This window comes from Ailuropoda melanoleuca, chromosome 11 (assembly GCF_002007445.2).
Source record: "Ailuropoda melanoleuca isolate Jingjing chromosome 11, ASM200744v2, whole genome shotgun sequence".
Taxonomy (NCBI): Eukaryota; Metazoa; Chordata; class Mammalia; order Carnivora; family Ursidae; genus Ailuropoda; species Ailuropoda melanoleuca.
In genome coordinates this window covers 57,480,696-57,498,774 of record NC_048228.1, presented here as the reverse complement: position 1 = coordinate 57,498,774, position 18,079 = coordinate 57,480,696, and the positions used below count along the sequence as shown (strand labels likewise).

Sequence of the window (18,079 nt, the reverse complement as noted above, 5' to 3'; positions counted from 1 at the left end):
TTGCCTGTTGGTAAATAGCTAAGGGTCCCCTACTTGCCCTTACCACAGTATAGCCCATCCTTCAGAACCAATCATGGGCTCATGGACGATGTACTTTTAATGCCTATTAGATACAACAGCAGGCCTCTAGAACCCTCTGCTGGCCTTAAGGTTAAGCCTGGCATTTGTGTGGCAGATCAATGTCCTTGCTAGTCATCACCCTAAGGGTCCGATTTCCCAGGTACTATTATTGGCATCCCATGGTCCAGAAGGCTGTCTAAATTCTGCCCACGGTCCCTGCCTGGACTCACAGTAAGGGTGTATTCTGGGATCTACTAGGTAAATTGTAACAACTACCCATAAAAACCCCCGTTCCCATGTGTCATCTTGGTTAAAGAAGGCTTAGGCCCTACTGGGGGAGGCAACACTCATGATGATAGCACCTGTACCCTAGAGGATAAATGCACTGTGCTATGTGTCCCCTAGACATTGTTTGCTATCAAAGCTCTCCCAGAGTAGTTCTCACATAGGCTACTTACTGGAATTAGACACTCTACTGGACTTTGGCTCTAAAAGAGCTGGGAAGAAAAAGAGAAAGTAGATAGGCTAGTCATCAAGCCAGCAATTTGTCCTTACTAATTATTAAATTAAGCATTTTCATTATCCCTAATCTTACCCATGGAAATAATCTCTCTTGTTTCTGGGTCCTTTACCCTTGTTGGCTGCAATGGATCTCCCAGAGGTATACTCAGATTTACCAAGAATTTATTCTCTGCAAAAGAAATATCACTGTAATACAAATCACTTACTTAAAATTCTTCTAAAAAAAAAAGTCTAGTATGAAATACAACTATGGACGAGTTGTTAAAAAAAAAAAGACTGCTGGGGCGCCTGGGTGGCACAGCGGTTAAGCGTCTGCCTTCGGCTCAGGGCGTGATCCCGGCGTTGTGGGATTAAGCCCCACATCAGGCTCCTCCACTGTGAGCCTGCTTCTTCCTCTCCCACTCCCCCTGCTTGTGTTCCCTCTCTCGCTGGCTGTCTCTATCTCTGTCGAATAAATAAAATCTTTAAAAAAAAAAAAAAAAAGACTGCAACAGGCATAAAAATCTCTTCCTATTTTTCTATTTATAAATGACCACTCTGATAAACAAAAATTCAAAAACCACAATGATTTAATATAGAAGCAAACATACTAAACTTTTTTTCTGTAAACCTGTTACAACAACTTTTGGTACTCTTGCATCATCAAGAATGTTTTGAATATTCTCTCAAGAGAGCTAGAAGTATGTAATATACTTCAGAAAAAAATTCATTAAAATGTCTATTATAATCATAATTTGAGCATGGGAAAAGTGAGTTTCAATGATAGGGTAATTTACTCATGAGGAAGTGTCTTATATTATGCTATTAATGATTTTTTTTAAGAGCAAAATCTGTTTATTTTCAGAATTTGGAAACAAAAGTGGACATTAAAAAGTGATTTCAAAAAAATAGAAAAAGAAAATACAATATTCTAAAACCTATAGGATGCAGCAAAAGCAGATGTTAAATCCGGGGATGTACTGTATGGTGACTAACATAATATAATAAAAAATCATTTAAAAAAAAAAAAAAAAAAAGCAGATGTTAAGAGTGAAATTTATGCTATAAATGCCTGTACTGAGAAATAAAGTTCAAAGAAACGACTTAACATTACACCACAAGAACTAGAAAAAGACTTAGCTGAAATTTAGTAGCGGAAGGAAACAACAAAGAAAAATTAGAAATAAATAGAGACCAGAATAAACAATAACATAACATTGAAAGTAATAAGCAGTTTTGTCATTTGATTTCTTATTTGGCCCAATGCTTGCTTGTGCAGTGGTGTATTGTTTATTATTTATATACTAAATATTTAATAGCTTACATTGTAGATTTTCAAGCTTTGTTTTATTATTGATCTTTGGTTTTGAACCACTGTGGTTGGAAAACATACTTGGTATGATTTCAGTCTTCGTAAATTTGTAATATTTGTTATGTCTCTTTTTATGTGGTTTAACCAGGGGATTCTTCTGTGTGTACTTGAAGAAAACGTGTATTCTATTTTTCTTGGATGGAATGTTTTATATATTATCTTTTAGAACCATATACTCTGAAATATGCTCCAAGTTAAAAATGTTCTTGTTGAAAAAAATAACTTTCACTGAGGGTACTCATTTAAAACAAAGCATAGTAGAAGGGAGGTAGGTGGGAGGATGGGTGAAGTAGGTGAAGGGGATTAAGAGTACACTTATCTTCGTGAGCACTGAGTAATGATGTTTAAAATTGCTGAATTACTATATTGTAAACCTGAAACTAATATAACACTGTATGTTAACTATACTGGAATTAAAATAACTTAATAAAAAATAAAAGAAAGAAAAAAGTGAATTCACTCTAAAGTATTACATCTAATGTTTTTATAAACAAATTTCAAAATTTGTACAGAGCTACTTCTCAGAGGACTATGATTTAAAATAAAATCTAAAAGTTACTTTCAGGAATAAGTTCATACTTCTCTCCTCATTATCAAGACAGATCCTTTTCCTATTAACCATTTTGCTGACTGTTCCAATGTTTCCTTTTGACTTCTTTTTAGATGATACTGTGTCTGGGGACAGTATTCCACCAATCACAAATCCTCCTGAAAGTTAAGAACAAAAAAGGTAAAGTATCATACCTGAGAAAGTAAAGATACTGAAACAAAATTTAAATTACTTTAGCACATTTCCTTTCAGACTACCAAAGAATATTTTACTATTACTATATTCTACAGCCAGGAACTCAAACAACACAAATACCAACCAATTCCACTTATGTTTCAACTACCCTAAATTTAGATGCACTGATGAATGACCTCTGTTGCTTGAAATCAAAAGTCAGGTTGAAAAACAAAGAACACAAAAGCCAGCAATGAAATATTTATAATAATTCACATGTGAGTTTAGTTCTTTGACTTACATATATCCATCACAGAAAGGAAATAACTTTCTTGCCCACTATCTGTATTTCTGTATAGAAATATGATGAGCAAATGGGATGAGAATAGTAAAGGGGAATACTTAATCTTTGCCACTTATAATTTTCTCATGTTCTGACCTAATGACTTATTTTATGCAATTAAAAACCTTGTTCAATAGTATGGAAAAATAACACTCTCAAGCCACACACTCACCTCAAACTGCTACCAAAGAGAGAAAAAGATACACATTTCTACAGCAATCAGACAAATCTGTACTTGAATCTATTCTGGCCTCATTTTTGGAGAAGGATGATAAAATGAAATAATTTATGTAAATATGTAAGACAGCGCTTTGCACATAATATACATAAATAAACTGTTGCATCCTCATTATTCTTTATTGTGAGATATTAAAGTATAGATTGGAATTTACCTGATGGCCTTCCATGATAATCTACTCGCTCTCCCCGCCAATATTCCAAAGGTTTCAATCGTGTTCTCTTGGTCCTGCGAACATTTGGTGTGTTGGAAGGCAATACTGTAAAAATATAACACAGAAAAATGTACACACATAAATGTTTAATTGGATAGTCTTTGTAATGGAATGATTGATATTACCCTCTAGAACACTAATGTTTCTAGACAAAACAGTAGAAAAACAAAATTTTACGATATATTTGTGCTAATAGTTAAAGAAATTCCAATGAAAAACTGCTAGACTGGCAAAGATTAAAAAACTCGGTAACACCCAGAGTGAATGATATAAAAGGCACACAGAAACTCAAATATATTGTAAGTAGAAATGTAAACTGACTGAAGGCAATTTAGCCATAACTTGATTCAGAATTTAATTTATAGGAAACAAATCTGCAAAAATACTCACAAAAAGGGGCAAAGCTAGAGGTGGTCCAAGACGGTGGCACAGGGAAGACCCTGAACTCACATCCTCCATGGACATACTGAACCTGCACCTACATATAGATCAATTCCTTATAAAGAACTGAGAGCTGACTGAACAACTGCTCAACAAAGGACAGAGGGACCACAGAGAGAAAGGCAGGAGAGACAAGACACAGTAGCATCTGAAACTCCACCCCAATCTGATGACCAGCAGAAGGGAGGGACGTCACTGAGAAGTTCATAGATTCACCTACCCTGAGGCACAAAAACCCCAACAAACAAACAAACAAACAAAAAACCAGTGGTTTAAAGGGTAACTAGACTATAACTGAAGAAAATCCTAAACTCAACAACAACAAAAAAAACTAAATGAAATACAGATAAACAGTCCACCTGAAAAGGAGTTCAAAGTAATGATCATAAAAATGCTCATCAAACTTGAGAGAAGAATGGATGAACTCAGTGAGAACTTCAATAGACAGAAAATATAAAAAAGAACCAATGAGAGCTAAAGAATACAAAACTGAAAGGAAAAATAGACTAGAGGAATTAACAGCAAATTAGAGGATGTAGAAGAATGGAAGTGAGATGGAAGACAGGGTAGTAAGAAAACACCTAAGCTGAAAAGCAAAAAAAAAAAAAAAAAAAAAAATTTTTAAATGAGGATAGGTTAAGGGAACCCTGGGATAACATCAAGTGTAATAACATAGTACTACAGGGGCTGCAGAAGAAGAAGAAAAAAAGAGATAGAAGGGCAGAACACTTGACTGAAGAAATAACTGAAAACTTCCCTAATTAGGGAAAGGAAACAGACATTCAAGTTCAGGAAGAACAGAGAGAACCAAGTAATATGAACCCAAGGAGGTCCACATCAACACGCATAATAATTAAAATATCAAAAGTTAAGATAAAGTAGAAATCTTAAAAGCAGCAAGAGAAAGCAGATAGTTATACACAAGGAAAAACCCATAAGGATATCAGCTGATTTTTCAGCAGAAACTTTGCATGCCAGAAGAGAGAGGCAGGATATAGTCAAAGTCCTGAAATGAAAAACAAAACAAAACAAAAAAACCCAAAACAACAAAACCAAGAATGCTCTTTCCAGGGAAGATTATCATTCAAAATTGAAGGAGTGATGTGAATTTCCCAAACAAGTTAAAGAAGTTCATCACCACTAAACCAGCCTTACAAGAAATATTAAAAGAATTTCTTTAAGCAGAAAAGAGAAATCCATAACTAGAAGAAAATTAGGAAAGGAAAATTTTCACTGGTAAAAGCAAACATATGAAAAAGGTAGTACATCAGTCATTTATAAAGCTAGAATGAAGGTAAAGACACAAGTAGTAAAATCAATTACATTTAGAAAAATTATTTATGGGATTCACAAATAAAGATGTAAAATTTTACATCATGTACATAAAATGTAGAGGAAGGAGCAAAACATAGTGCTTTAAAATGTGTTGGAACTCAATCAACCATCAACTTAATATAGACTCCTATATACATAGAATGTATATATGAACCTCATGTTAATACCATAAATAAAAAAAACTGTAATGGAAACACAAAATAAAAAAAGAGAGAGAAGAATACAAGCATAACACTAAAGAAAGTCATCGAATCACGAGAGAAAAAAAAGAAACACAGAACACTACAAAAGCAACTAGAAAACAAAGAAAAAAAAAACACAGTAAGTACATACCTATCAATAATTGCTTTAAATGTAAATGGACTGAATGAGCTAATCAAAAGACACAGGGTGAGTGAATGGATAAAAAAACGACACCCATCAATGTGCCGTCTAGAATAAATTCATTTCATACCTAACAATACATACAAACTGAAGTTGGGACTAAAAAAGAGTCCATACAAATGGAGGTGAAAAAAAAAACCTAGGGTAGCAATAACTACATCAAACCAAAAATAACATTAAAATAAAGACTACAAGAGACAAGGAAGGGAATTACATAATTATGTGGGATCAATCCAACAAGAGGATGTAACAGTTGTAAGTATATATGAACCCAATATAGGAATATTTAAATATATAAGGTAAATATTAAAAGACACAAAAGGAGAAACTAACAGTAATACAACAGCAGTAGACTTCAGGGGTGCCTGGGTGGCTCACGGGGTTAAGCATCTGCCTTTGGCTCAGGTCATGATCACAGACTCCTGGGATCGAGGCCCATGTCGGGCTCACTCCTCAGTGGAGAGTCTGCTTCTCCCCTTCCCTCTGCCCTTCCCCCTACTTGTGCATGCATACGCGCGCTCTCTCTTTCTCTCTCTCTCTCAAATAAATAAATCTTTAAAAAAAAAAAAGAATTGTATTAGCAGATAACATGATACTGTATGTGGAAAACACAAAAGACTCCACCCCAAAAATTGCTAGGAATTTTTCCTGAATACAGGAATTCAGTAAAGTGGCAGGATATAAAATCAATAGACAGAAATCATTTGCATTTCGATACACTAACAATGAGACAAAAGAAAGAGAAATTAAAGAGCTGATACCCATTTACAATTGCACCAAAAACCATAAGATACCTAGGAATAAATCTAACCAAAGAGACAAAGGATCTGTACTCAGAAAACTATAGAGTACTCATGAAAGAAATGGAGGAAGACACAAAGTAATGGAAAAACATTCCATGCTCATGGACTGGAAGAACAAATATTGTTAAAATGCCTATGCTATCTAGAGCAATCTATACATTCATTGTGATCCCTATCAAAACACCATCAATTTTTATCACAGAACTGGAACAAATCATCTTAAAATTTGTATAGAACCAGAAAAGACCCTGAATAGCCAAAAGAATGTTGAAAAAGAAAACCAAAGCTGGTGGCATCACAATGTACAATGCCAGACTTGAAACTCTATTACAAAGCTGTAATCATCAAGACAGTATTGTACTGGCACAAAAACAGACACATGATCAATAGAACAGAACAGAGAACCTGGAAATGGACCCTCAACTCAATGGTCAACTAATCTTTAACAAAGCAGGAAAGAATATCTGATGGAAAAAAGTCTCTTCAACAAATGATGTTGGGGAAATTGGACAGCCACATGCAGAGGAATCAAACTGGACTATTCTCTTATACCACGCATAAAAATAAGCTCAAAATGTATGAAAGATCTACATGTGAGATAGGAATCCATCAAAATCCTAGAGGAGAACGTGGGCAGCAACCTCTGTGCCCTTGGCTGCATCAACTTCTTGCTAGACATGTCTCCAAAGGCAAGGGAAACAAAGATAAAAATGAACTACTGGGACTTCATCAAGATAAAAAGCTTCTGCACAGCAAAGGAACAGTTGACAAAACCAAAGACAATCAACAGAATGGGAGAAGATATTTGCAAATGACATATCAGATAAAGGGCTAGTATCCAAGATCTATAAAGAATTTGTCAAACTCAACACCCAAAGAACAAATAATCTAGTCAAGAAATGGACAGAAGACATGAACAGACATTTCTGCAAAGAAGACGTTCAAACGGCCAACAGACACAGGAAAAAATGCTCAACATCACTTGGCATCAGGGAAATACAAATGAAAACCACAATGAGATACCACCTCACACCAGTCAGAATGGCTAAAATTAACAAGTCAGGAAATGACATGTTGGCGAGGATGTGGAGAAAGGGGAACCTTCTCACACTGTTGGTGGGAATGCAGGCTGGTCTAGTCACTTCTGGAGTTTCCTCAAGAAGTTAAAAATAGAGCTACCCTACAACCCAACAATTATGCTACTAGGTATTTACCCAAAGTATACAAACATAGTGATCCAAAGATGGACCTGCACCCCAATGTTTATAGGAGCAATGTCCACAAGAGCCAAACTATGGAAAGAGTCCAGATAACCATCAAAAGAGGAATGGATAAAGAAAATGTGGTGTATCTATATACAAATTATTTTGTATATTATGTATATTTTGCATATTATGTATATTTTGTATATTATTTTGTATATTATGCAAATATTATGCACCCATCAAAAAAATGAAATCTTGCCATTTGCAACAACGTGGATGGAATTAGAGGGTATTATGCTAAGCAAAATAAGTCAATCAGAGAAAGATAATTGTATGATTTCACTCATGCGGAATTTCAGAAACAAAACAGGACTATAGGGGAAGGGAGGGAAAAATAAAACAAGACAAAATCAGAGACAGACAAACCGTAAGAGACTCTTAATCATAGAAAACAAACTGAGAGCTGCTAGTAGAGAGGGGGATGAGGGGATGGGGTAACTGGGTGACGGGCATCTTAGGGTGCTGGAATGAGCACTGGGTATTATATAAGAGTGATGAATCACTGACCTCTACCTCTGAAACCAATAATACATTAAATGTTAATTGAATTTAAATAAAAAATTTTTAAAGACTGATGAATCACTGAACTCTACCTCCAAAACTAACAAAACACTATGTTAACTAATTCAATTTATATAAAATAAAATTTAAAAAAATAAAATTTTTTTTAAAAAGCAGCAGCAGCAAAAAAAAAAAAGTAGTATCAATGAACTGAAACTCTCATAATCATTACAACTTTGGTTGTAAAATACTTTGGTTGTTACAGTTTATCATAACCATCTAGCTGATTTTCTGTTGGAAGTATTTCTCCTGGATTCTCAAGAGCTAGTTTTTGGAGTCAAATTTACATACTAACTTTACCATGCACTAGTTGTGAAACATCACAGAAGCTAAAGCCACTCAACCTCTCTAAAGTGAACTGTAGTTTTTTCCATCTGCCTGATAATAAATAACAGAACCCACCTCATGGAGTTTTGTGAGACGTAAATTAATATAATGTTGTAAAATGCCTGATATATAGCAATTCATTAAACATTAGCTATTACTGTTTTTTAAACTTTATTTAACTTACTTATTTATTTAAGTAATCTCTACACCCAACATGGGGCTCGAACTCATGACCCCAAGACCAAGAGTCACATGTTCTTCTGACTGAGCCAGCCAGGTGCCCCGCTATTACTGTTTTTAAAAAAAATGGATAGGGGCGCCTGGGTGGCACAGCAGTTAAGCGTCTGTCTTCAGCTCAGGGCGTGATCCCGGCGTTGTGGGATCGAGCCCCACATCAGGCTCCTCCGCTATGAGCCTGCTTCTTCCTCTCCCACTCCCCCTGCTTGTGTTCCCTCTCTTGCTGGCTGTCTCTATCTCTGTCGAATAAATAAATAAAATCTTTAAAAAAAATGGATAAAGCTGTATTTATAAGAATGTTCATGGTAGTACTATTTATATTTAGAAAACAAAAACCAAATTGAACACGATCTAAATGCTTCACAATAGGAAACTTACAATTTGGGTAGTTATATTTGCATGTGTTTGTGTGAATACACATAAATCCACTCATTTTATCTGAACAATGCAAAGTTCTATATACTAAGCTGATCTTGTTGGCTATATAATCAAATTCCTATGCTTTTACTATTTTCTGTTTGCTAGAAGTTTCCAATTCTGAAAGCCATGTATTAAAATCTCCCAGTCTAACTACTGTTTAAGTGAAAATCTTGTTTTTTTAGTTTTTCCTTTATAGATTTTATTTGTATAAGCATTTATGATTTTTCTATCTTCTTCATTAATTCATCACATGTCCTTCTTTACTCTGTTCAGCACTTTCATTTATACCTTAAATTCCACTTTGCCTAATATTAAAATCACACTATTTTCAGTAGTCTACTTAATTTTTTTGACAATCTTTTATTTTTTAACCTGTTTTAAGTGTTTCTTATAAACACATATATCAATTTGTACTATTTAACCAAATCTGAGATTCTCTACCTTATTAGAGGAATTCAGTCCATTATTTAGTGTAACGAGTAACACATTTCCTTTTATTCCTTCCATCTTACTTTGTATTTAACTAGTCATTTTATATCAGTACCTCTTCTTTCTCATTTGAGCAAATGACCATATGTTTTTCCTCCCCTCCCTTGGTCATTTCAAAATTTTGCTGTGCTTTTTCACTCTAATACTGGTCACATTTCCATTCTTGACATTCAAAAATCAAACTCTCATTTCTCCATGATTATATTAAAAACTATATTCTTTACCAAGATATGCTATCTCTCCTTTTCTCATTCAATAAAATAAAAATTTAGACTACTTTTACTACGACTCTTCTGCCCCTACTCTCTTCCCTACCATATGAAGTTTTAATTAAAGATAGTATGGATTTCAAGGTTGTTTTTTTTTTAAAGATTTTATTTTATTTGACAGAAACAGCCAGCGAGAGAGGGAACACAAGCAGGGAAAGTGGGAGAGGAAGAAGCAGGCTCTTAGCGGAGGAGCCTGATGTGGGGCTCGATCCCAGAATGCTGGGATCACGCCCTGAGCCGAAGGCAGACGCTCAACGACTGCGCCACCCAGGCGCCCCGGATTTCAAGGTATTATTACAAAAGTCATTATTTAGCACCTATAAATTCCTATTCACATTAGCATTAGGTAGTAGTTACACCCTAAGGTAATCAGCAATATTCACACCCTTGTGTAATAATCCCCTCCCCTAAAATGGATGTGGGAACTGTGACTTTTTTCTCATCTGCAGAATATGGCAATAGTGACAGGGAATCACTATGATTACATCATGATTATATATATGATAATATATGACATTATACATATAAGACACGATCTAGCAGAAGCAGAGAGAAATTCTTCCTTGCTGACTCTGAAGAACCAAGGTGCCATACTAGGAAGGAGCCTATGGAAAGGGTCATGTGGCAAGAAACTGCAGGTAGCCTTTAGAAGCTGAAAGTAATGGCCCATGGCTGACAGCCAGCAAGAAAACAGGTAACTCAGTCCCACAGTTTCAAGAAACTGAATTCTAACAACCATATGAGCTTGGAATAAGACCTCAAACCTCATGAGACCACAACCCAGGCTGACACTTTTGAATGCAGCCTGTGACTCTTGATCAGAGGACCCAGCTAATCTGTGCCTGGGCTTCTGACCCAAAGAAAATATGGATAACAAATAAATGTGTGTTGTCTAAGCCACTAAAATTGTGGTAATTTAATACATAGCAACACAAAAAATTATACATTATTTAAATTTAACCACATACATTACAAGAATTATTCCTCACCACTGTTTCCTCTTTGGAGTCAGTTTTGTTTATACACTTGATTAGACAGAATACCTTACATGAGTATTTTACCAGGAGGATTTAGAGTCAACTCAACTTTTGCATTATCTGCAAAGTAAAATTCATTTATCAGAAAGGAAACTATCTTGGACTGGACTGTAATACATTTCTTAAAATAGACTAAAGATGTTATTTTATTCTTCCACTATTACACAGATCAACAGTACTAGTCATTTTTTCTCCCTTATATATTATTTTTTCTGTCTAGAAGCTTCTCTATATTCTTGAAATTTAGGAATTTTATTCACTGATGTCTAGAAGTTTATGTTTTTCAATAATTTTGACTGGCCGTTGGCAAACTCATTCAAATTGCAGATTTAAGCCACCTTTAATACAGGGAAGTTTTCTTTAACATACTTCTTTTAACTCTTTTCCCTCCTTCACCTGTTTCTCTTTTTTGGAAATCCTATTATTTGCAGGTTTTCTCAGCTGTCTCCATATTATTTCCACTGTATACCTTTTTTCCTAACGATATCCAGCTTTTCCTATTTCGTCTCTGAGGAATTTCTTCCGTATCAACACCAGCTACTAATTCAGCTCTAAGCAAGTGATTACCATTTACTTTCACTTCATCTACTAACTTTTTAAATTAAAAAACTGGATTTTTCAGTCCCAGAAAGTTTTCTATGCTATAACTGAATCTCCGAAAATGCTCATATTTCTTTTATTATTAAAACTGTTATGCATCTACTACAAAAATTCTAGCTCACCAGCAGTTGACTACTGTTCATAGGCATGATGCTTGATTTTACTATGTCTAGTTGCTAAAGCCGCTGCTCAGGAACATTTTTATTTCTGTTTCCCTACTTCTGACTAGTTATCATTCCACTTCAAGAAAGCATTAAGCACTAAGAGGTAGAACAGTCTTTCTTCATATGGGCCCACAAAATATTGACAAAATGTGAGTTTTTGGTTGAAGCAATTTGAGGAAGCTTCACTTCTAGTGGTTCTCTTCAGGTACAAGTGCAGGAGCTCTCACAACTTCAGGCACAGAGAGAAACACAAAAGGCCACTACAATCCCACATAGGTGAGAGGTCCCATGAATCCTGACTGGCAAATATACCACTGGGAACCAGAGAGTTTTAATCCTCCATGGCCTCTCCATGGCTTCCCTAGCTCCCATCTTTGCCCCCTTATTCCAGCTACTGCTTGTTTACAAGTGAACTGGATAAAAATGGGAGTTGTCAGGGATGTCATGTACCTAGCAGTTATTATTTACAGAATTCTCCACCCTGACTTCTTACTCTAGGTGAAATCATGCTCCTTAAAATGGGGCAAAGAGTGAGAGGGACACAGATTTATAAATGAACAATAAAGATCATCATTGGCCTGTGATGACTTACTGTGAAATTCATAAGAACAAATAGTTTTAATTTATCTGCCAATTAATCCAAATACTTCCTCCCTATGTGAGAAAAATTAAGTCCTATTTAGTAACAGAGGTTTTATAATATGAAAGATATTAAAACAGAGAAATAATCTTACCTAACTTGTGATGTATTTTATTCTCTGGTATTACTGTAGATACTTTTACTCTTGAGTCACCTGCAAAATACAAATGATAATACTGTGAGCAAAGTTTGCTAATTCCACCATGAATTAAACTGTGTTAGTTCTGTTTCAATATAAGTATTTTAATTAAGTTTAACCTGACAATCATGTTATTACTTCTTTTACTTTTTACTGCTGAGAAATAAAGACTAATGAAAAACAGTGTAACATTTATCTAGATCTTGCTACAATGTGTGTGTCTAAAGAGTCTAACAGTTAAAAATAACAAAAAATATTAAGTTTTCTGGACTTCAGGTGAAATAAGCCACTTAGTAGATTAAAAATGTAGGTTGTAATACAGAACAATCAATATGCTAATAATGTAATATATGATCTTTCAAGTTCTAAAATAGTACGAGTATACTAAATTTAGCAGTGTGCCAATTAGGCCAATTTTTCAACTTTCTTATTGAAATAGCATCTAAACATAGCTGCCATTAATTCTTTCTCTTCCTATGCACAAATGTCGTTCTTTATCAAGAAGCAGAGTCTAATTCCCTTTTCTCTGAATTCCTTAATTCCCTGAGAATCTCTGCTGATCTTAATGGCTTGTTTGACTAACAGAACACAACAGAAATGACATTCTGGGACTTTAAATGCTAAGTCCTAAGACGATATTCAAGTTCCACCTGGGCCTCTTAGAACTTCACTCTGGAGAAAAACACCATGTATGAAGTCTGACCACCCCAAGACTGCCATGTTGTGAGGAAACCCAAGCTAACCACATGGAAAGGCCATGTGGAGAAAAAAGATACTCTTGGCTAGCCCTCAATTGTTCCAGCCACCCCAGCTTAGTAGTAAATATGTAAGTAAAAAAGTCACCCTGGACTTCCAACCCAGTTGAGCTTTCAAATGACTCCTGCCCCAGCAGCTTGCATTTAAGTTTGAATGCAGGAGAGAGAGCCCAAGTGAGAATTACCCAACTAAGCCAAGTCAACCCACATAACAATGAGAGATAAATCAATTGTACTAAGCCACTAAGTTTTGGGTGTTTGTTATGGAGCAACATGTAACTGGGATACTTAACGTCCATAAATGACCTAAAACTTTTGACACAATTTTACATGCAATATACATTTCCTGAAAAGTCAGTCTAAGCTTTCATTATAATTTCAAATGAGTCCATGATAGCAAAAGACTGCTTATTTTTTATTTATTTTTTTTATTATGTTATGTTAGTCACCATTCAGTACTTCATTAGTTTTTGATGTAGTGTTCCATGATTCATTATTTGCATGTAACACCAAGTGCTCACTGCAATACGTGCCCTCTTTAATACCCATAACCAGACTAACCCATCCTCCCACCCTTCTCCCCTCTGAAACCCTCAGTTTGTTTCCCGGAGTCCATAGTCTCTCATGGTTCATCTCCCCCTCTGATTCCACCCCCTTCATTTTTCTCTTCCTTCCCTTCCTAATGTCCTCCATGCTATTCCTTATGTTCCACATATGAGTGAAGCCATATGATAATTGTCTTTCTCTGCTTGACTTATTTCTCTTAGCATAATCACCTCCATTTCTATCCATGTCGATGCAAATGGTGTGTATTCATCCTTTTGATGGCTGAGTAATATTCCATTGTATATATGAACCACATCTTCTTTATCCATTCGTCTGTGAAGGGCATCTGGCTCCTTCCACAGTTTACCTATTGTGGACATTGCTGCTATGAATACTGAGGTGCATGTGCCCCTTCTTTTCACTACCTCTGTATCTTTGGGGTAAATACCCAATGGTGAAATTGCTGGGTCTTGGTGTAGCTCTATTTTTAATGTCTTCAGGAACCTCCATATTGTCTTCCAAAGTGGCTATACCAACTTGCATTCCCAACAACAGTGTAAGAGGGTTCCCCTTTCTCCACATCTTCTCCAACATTTGTTGTTTCCTGCCTTGTCAATTTTTGCCATTCTAACTGGTGTAAGGTGGTATCTCAGTGTGGTTTTGATGTGAATTTCCCTGATGGCTAATGATTTTGAACATTTTTTCATATGTCTGATAGCCACTCATATGTCTTCTTTGAAGAAGTGTCTGTTCATGCCTTCTGCCCATTTGACTTATTTGTTTTTTGGGTGTTGAGCTTGAGAAGCTCTTTATAGATCTTGGATACCAGCCCTTTACCTGTAGTAGCATTTGCTAATATCTTCTCCCATTCCGTGGGTTGCCTCTTTGTTTTGTTAACTGCTTCCCTTGCTGTGCAGAAGTTTTTTTTAACTTGATGAAGTCCCAAAAGTTCATTTTTGCTTTTGTTTCCCTTGCCTTTAGAGACATGTCTTGAAAGAAGTTGCTGTGGCCGATGTCGAAGAGGTTACTGCCTATGTTCTCTAGAATTTTGATGGATTCCTATCTCACATCAAGGTCACTTATCCTTTTAGAGTTTATCTTTGTGTATGGTGTAAAAGAATGGTCTAGTTTCATTCTTCTGTATAAAGCTGTCCAATTTTCCCAGCACCATTTATTGAAGAGACTTTTTTCCATCGGATATTTTTTCCTGCTTTATCAAAAACTAGTTGACCATAGAGCTGATGATCCATATCTGGGGTCTCTATTCTGTTCCATTGATCTATATGTCTGTTTTTGTGCCAGTACGATGCTGTCTTGGTGATCACAGCTTTGTAATATAGCTTGAAATCATGCAACGTGATGCCCCCAGCTTTGTTTTTCTTTTTCAACATTTCCTCGGTGATTTGGGGTCTTTTCTGGTTCCATACAAATTTTAGGATTGTTTGTTGCAGCTCTTTGAAAAATGCCATTGGTATTTTGATTGGGATGTTGAACCAACCTTGCATCCCAGGAATAAATCCCACCTGGTCGTGGTGGATAATCCTTTTAATGTACTGTTGGATCCTATTGGCTAGGATCTTGTTGAAAATTTTGGCATCCATATTCATCAGGGATATTGGTCTGTAATTCTTTTTGATGGGGTCTTTGCCTAGTTTTGAGATCAAGGTAATGCTGGCCTCATAGAACGGGTTTGGAAGTTTTCCTTCTGTTTCTATTTTCTGAAACAGTTTCAGGAGAATAGGTATTAGCTCTTCTTTAAATGTTTGGTGGAATTCCCCTAGGAATCCATCAAGCTCTGGACTCTTGTTTTTTGGGAGATTTTTGATCACTGCTTCAATTTCATTACTGGTTATTAGTCTATTCAGATTGTCAATTTCTTCCTGTTTCAGTCTTGGTAGTTTATAGGTTTCCAGGAAGGCATCCAGCTCTTCCAGGTTGTTTAATTTATTGGCATATAGTTGCTGATAATAATTTCTAATAATTGTTTCTATTTCCTTGGTGTTAGTCATGATCTCTCCCCTTTCATTCTTAATTTTATTAATTTGGGTCCTTTCTCTTTTCTTTTGGATAAGTCTGTCTAGTGGTTTATCGATCTTATTAATTTCTTTAAAGTACAAGCTTCTAGTTTCGTTCATCTGTTCTACTGTATTTCTGGTTTCTAAATTATTGATCTCTGCTCTAATCTATTATTTCTCTTCTCCTGCTTGGTTTAGGTTTTATTTGCTGTTTTTTCTCCAGTTCCTTTAGGTGTAAGGTTAGTCTGTGTATTTGGGATTTTTCTACTTTTTTTGCATGAGGCTTGGATGGCTATGTATTCACCCTTTAGGACCGCCTTTGCAAATCCCACAGGTTTTGGACCAATGTGTTTTCATTCTCATTGGTTTCCATGAATTGTTTAAGTTCTTCTTTAATTTCCTGGTTGACCCAAACATTCTTTAGCAGGATGGTCTTTGGCTTCCAAGTGTTTGAATTTCTTCCGAATTTTTTGTGATTGAATTCCAGTTTCAAAACTGTGGTTTGAAAATATGCAGGGAATAATCTCAATCTTTTGGTCTGGTGGAGACCTGATTTCTGACCCAGTATGTGGTTTATTCTGGAGAATGTTCCATGTGCGTTCAAGAAGAATGAGTATTCTGTTGTTCTAGGGTGGAATACTCTGTATATATCTATGAAGTCCATCTGGTCCAGTGTGTCATTCAAAGCTCTTGTTTTTTTGTTGATCTTCTGCTTAGATGATCTCTCTGTTGCTGAGAGTGGAGTGTTGAGGTCTCCTACTATTAAAGTATTATTATCGGTATGTTTCTTTATTTTGGTTAACAGTTGCCTTATGTAGCTGGCTGCTCCCATGTTGGGGGCATAGATACTTACAATTGTTAGATCTTCTTGTTGGAAAGACCCTTTAAGAATGATATAGTGTCCTTCTGTATCTCTTACTATAGTCTTTAGCTTAAAATCTAACTTGTCTGATATAAGAATTCCTACCCCCGCTTTATTTTGAGGTCCGTTGGCATGAAAAATGGTTCTCCATCCCCTCACTTTCAGTCTGGATGTATCTTTAGGTTCAAACTGAGTCTCTTGTAGACAGCATATGGAGGGGTCATGTCTCTTTAACCAATCTGCATCCCTGTGCCGTTCCATGAGACCATTTCAGCCATTCGCGTTGAGAATGATTATTCAAAGATACTATTCTAGTGCCATGATGTTGTTTCTATAGATTGTCTCTGTAAATTTCTGGTCTGTATTACTCTCGGGGTCCTTATTCTTTTGTAGGAACCCCCTTAATATTTCTTGCAGGGCCGGTTGGTGGTCACATATTGTTTCAGTTTCTGCCGGTCTTGGAAGCTCCTCATCTCTCCCTCCATTCTGAATGACAGCCTTACTGGATAAAGTATCCTTGGCTGCAAGTTCTTCTGATTTAGTACCCTGAAAATGTCTTGCCAGCCCTTTCTGGCTTGCCAGGTCTCTGTGGACAGGTGTGACCTTATTCTGATGTTCCTCCCTCTGCACGTAAGAAATCTCTTTCCCCTTGCCACTTTCAGAATTGTTTCCTTGGATCTAAGATTTGCGAGTTCTACTATTATATGTCGGGGTGTTGGTCTGTTCTCATTGATCTTGGGAGGGGTCCCCTCTGCCTCTTGGACATGAATGCTTTTTTCCTTTCCCAGATTAGGGAAGTTCTCAGCTCTGATTTGCTCAAATACATCTTCTAGACATCTCTCTCTCTCCACCCCCTCAGGGATCCCAATCATTCTGACATTGGAATGTTTCATGGCGTCATTAATCTCTCTCAGTCTGATCTCTTGGGCTTTAAGCTGTTTTTCCCAGGCCTCCTTGGTTTCTTTTCTATCTTCTTATCTTCTAGCTCACTAATTCGTTCTTCTGCCTCGTTTACCCTGGCAGTCAGAGTATCCAGTTTAGACTACATTTCATTCATAGCATTTTTAAGTTCGGCCTGATAGATCTCATTTCTGTCCCCTGAGAGAGTCTATATTGTCACTAATATTTTTCTCAAGCCTAAATATCAACTTCTTAATTGTTACTCTGCAGTCTATTTCTAACATCTTGCTTATAACCATATCCATTAGGTCTATGGCAGAGGCCACAGTCTCTGATTATTTTCTTTGTTGGGGGTTCCTCCTCTTAGTCATTTTACTGGGGGGTGGTTGAGGGAATGTACAGAGTCCAAAGTATTAACTACGACCCAAGTAAGATGTA

General features: G+C 36.1%; 1 protein-coding gene across 5 annotated transcripts in view; it reads right to left on the bottom strand.

The window, feature by feature from the left end:
- The window catches only part of CENPC (centromere protein C), a 90,756-nt gene that overhangs the window by 9,643 nt on the left and 63,034 nt on the right, over positions 1-18,079 (bottom strand). For 2 of the 5 annotated variants that reach the window (XM_011234178.3, XM_034671739.1), the window contains 4 exons: positions 12,519-12,578; positions 3,393-3,497; positions 2,513-2,641; positions 656-751 (listed from right to left, as the gene is read on the bottom strand). In XM_011234178.3, the coding sequence (XP_011232480.1) occupies positions 656-751; positions 2,513-2,641; positions 3,393-3,497; positions 12,519-12,578 (390 nt within the window). Of the gene's footprint in view, positions 1-655; positions 752-2,492; positions 2,642-3,392; positions 3,498-12,518; positions 12,579-18,079 lie in introns of all 5 variants that reach the window. The other 3 variants (XR_004628856.1, XM_034671738.1, XM_034671737.1) reach the window with 3 other exon arrangements.